General features: G+C 41.1%; 1 protein-coding gene across 1 annotated transcript; it reads left to right on the forward strand.

The window, feature by feature from the left end:
- The first annotated feature begins 538 nt into the window (after positions 1-538).
- Positions 539-1,480, forward strand: LOC112832894 (olfactory receptor 4K13-like). The gene has a single exon (XM_025883737.1). The coding sequence runs from the start codon at positions 539-541 to the stop codon at positions 1,478-1,480; it is 942 nt and encodes a 313-aa protein (XP_025739522.1).
- Positions 1,481-1,942: the final 462 nt, after the last annotated feature.

The raw sequence follows: 1,942 nt of genomic DNA on the forward strand, positions 1-1,942 counted from the left end.
AGGGGCTCAAACCCACCATTCATGAGATCATGACCTGAGCTGAAACCAAGAGCAAGATGCTTAACTGACTGAGCCACCCAGATGCCCCTAATATGGCAAGCTTTTTACTGCATACTGAGAATGTCACAAAAATGTGTCAGTAAATGCACTTCATGAAAAAGATAAAAATCTATTTTGCTGGTGCCTTCCAAAACTCTTTTCTATCTTTCTAATAAGTTATGTGTTCACACACAATCTGATCTGCAGTTGAACAAGAAGGGAGAGGTTTTCTCAAATGTCCAACTGAACTTGCCCCTACTAACTAACACACACATTTCATTTAGTTGGCTCCATTCCCTCCACACTTTCTACTGCCATGTGGTCCTGTTGAAATATCTCCTGCAAAATACCTACAAACAGTCATATTACCAACAGAGTTGTTGCCTGCATATGAGACAGGGTGTAAGTAAAGATCAGGTTTACTGATTTGTCAGTCCCTATGACATCCTGTTTCTTCCCTCTTCTAGGCAACCTCTGACAAACTCATACAAAAGGATGAATGGATCTCCTGGACAACAGATCAAGTGTTTCTGAGTTCATCTTGCTGGGACTTTCCAATTCTCAAGAAATTCAAATATTCTTTTTTGCAATCTTCCTTCTTGTCTATGTAGCCATCATAGTAGGAAACCTCCTCATTGTGATCTCTGTGATAGTTGACAACCATCTTCACTCCCCCATGTATTTCTTTCTGGCAAATTTATCATTTTTTGACTTATGTCTTTCTTCTGCTGCAACTCCCAAAGTGATTTCAGACTTCCTTAGAAAACGCAAGACCATCTCCTTGTGGGGCTGCATGGCCCAGATGTTTTTTATGCACTTCTTTGGGGGTGGAGAGATGTCTCTTCTGATAGCTATGGCCATGGATAGGTATGTTGCCATATGCAAACCCTTGCAATATAAGACCATCATGAATTGCAGGGCACTCATTGTGTTTCTTCTGCTCTCGTGGGCAACTGGGTTCATACATACCACCAGCCAGATGGTTTTCACTGTAGGTTTACCTTTCTGTGGTCCGAATGTTATGGACAGCATTTTCTGTGACCTTCCCCTGATCATCAAGCTTGCCTGCACTGACACCTATATCCTAGAACTGTTCATAATTGCAAACAGTGGACTCCTGTCCCTAGTCTGCTTCATTCTCTTGCTCATATCCTACATTATTATGCTGGTCACCATCTGGCAGCACTCCTCCAGTGCATCCTCCAAGGCAATGTCCACACTATCTGCTCACATCACTGTGGTCACTCTCTTCTTTGGCCCTGCTATCTTCATCTATGCTTTCCCATTCAATAGTTACTCTGTAGATAAGTTTCTTTCTGTGTTTTACTCTATAATCACCCCCCTCCTTAATCCAATTATTTATACTCTGAGGAATCAGGAAATGAAAGCAGCCATTAAGAGACTCAGCAGCCAGCATCTTGGTTCCTGGCTCACTTCCTAAGTAATGTCTATAACAACTGATTTTTTTGTGTTCTCTGCCTTTTGGGGATTTTGAGTCTTACATATTTATTGGAATAATTAAAATGAAAATATTAATACTATCTATTTGCTTCTCTCAAAATTCATGCAATTATTAAGGTCAGTTTTATTAAAAATCTAACGGAAAATGTTCATAGCACAGATCCAATATGTAAATAAGTGTGTATTCATTCCTTCCTTGTCTTAGAATTTAGAGAAAAAGGGGTGCCTGGTGGCTCAGATGGTTTAGTATCTGCCTTTGTCTCAGGTCATGATCCCAGGGTCCTGGGATTGAGCCCCACATCAGGCTCCCTGCTCAGTGGGGAGTCTGCTTCTCCCTCTGCCTCTGCTGCTCCCCTCTGTCTCCCCTCCACTTGTGCTCTCTCTCTCTCAAATGAATAAATAAAATCTTTAAAAAAAAGAATTCAGAGAAACAATTCTGATG

Source organism: Callorhinus ursinus, unplaced genomic scaffold (assembly GCF_003265705.2).
Source record: "Callorhinus ursinus isolate GAN/ISIS: 27379988/994484 unplaced genomic scaffold, GSC_fseal_2.0 scaffold25, whole genome shotgun sequence".
In the NCBI taxonomy this organism is placed as follows: Eukaryota; Metazoa; Chordata; class Mammalia; order Carnivora; family Otariidae; genus Callorhinus; species Callorhinus ursinus.

Coding starts and splice junctions, on each gene's coding strand:
- LOC112832894 (XM_025883737.1), top strand. CDS start 539: ATGGATCTCCTGGACAACAGATCAAGTGTTTCTGAGTTCATCTTGCTG.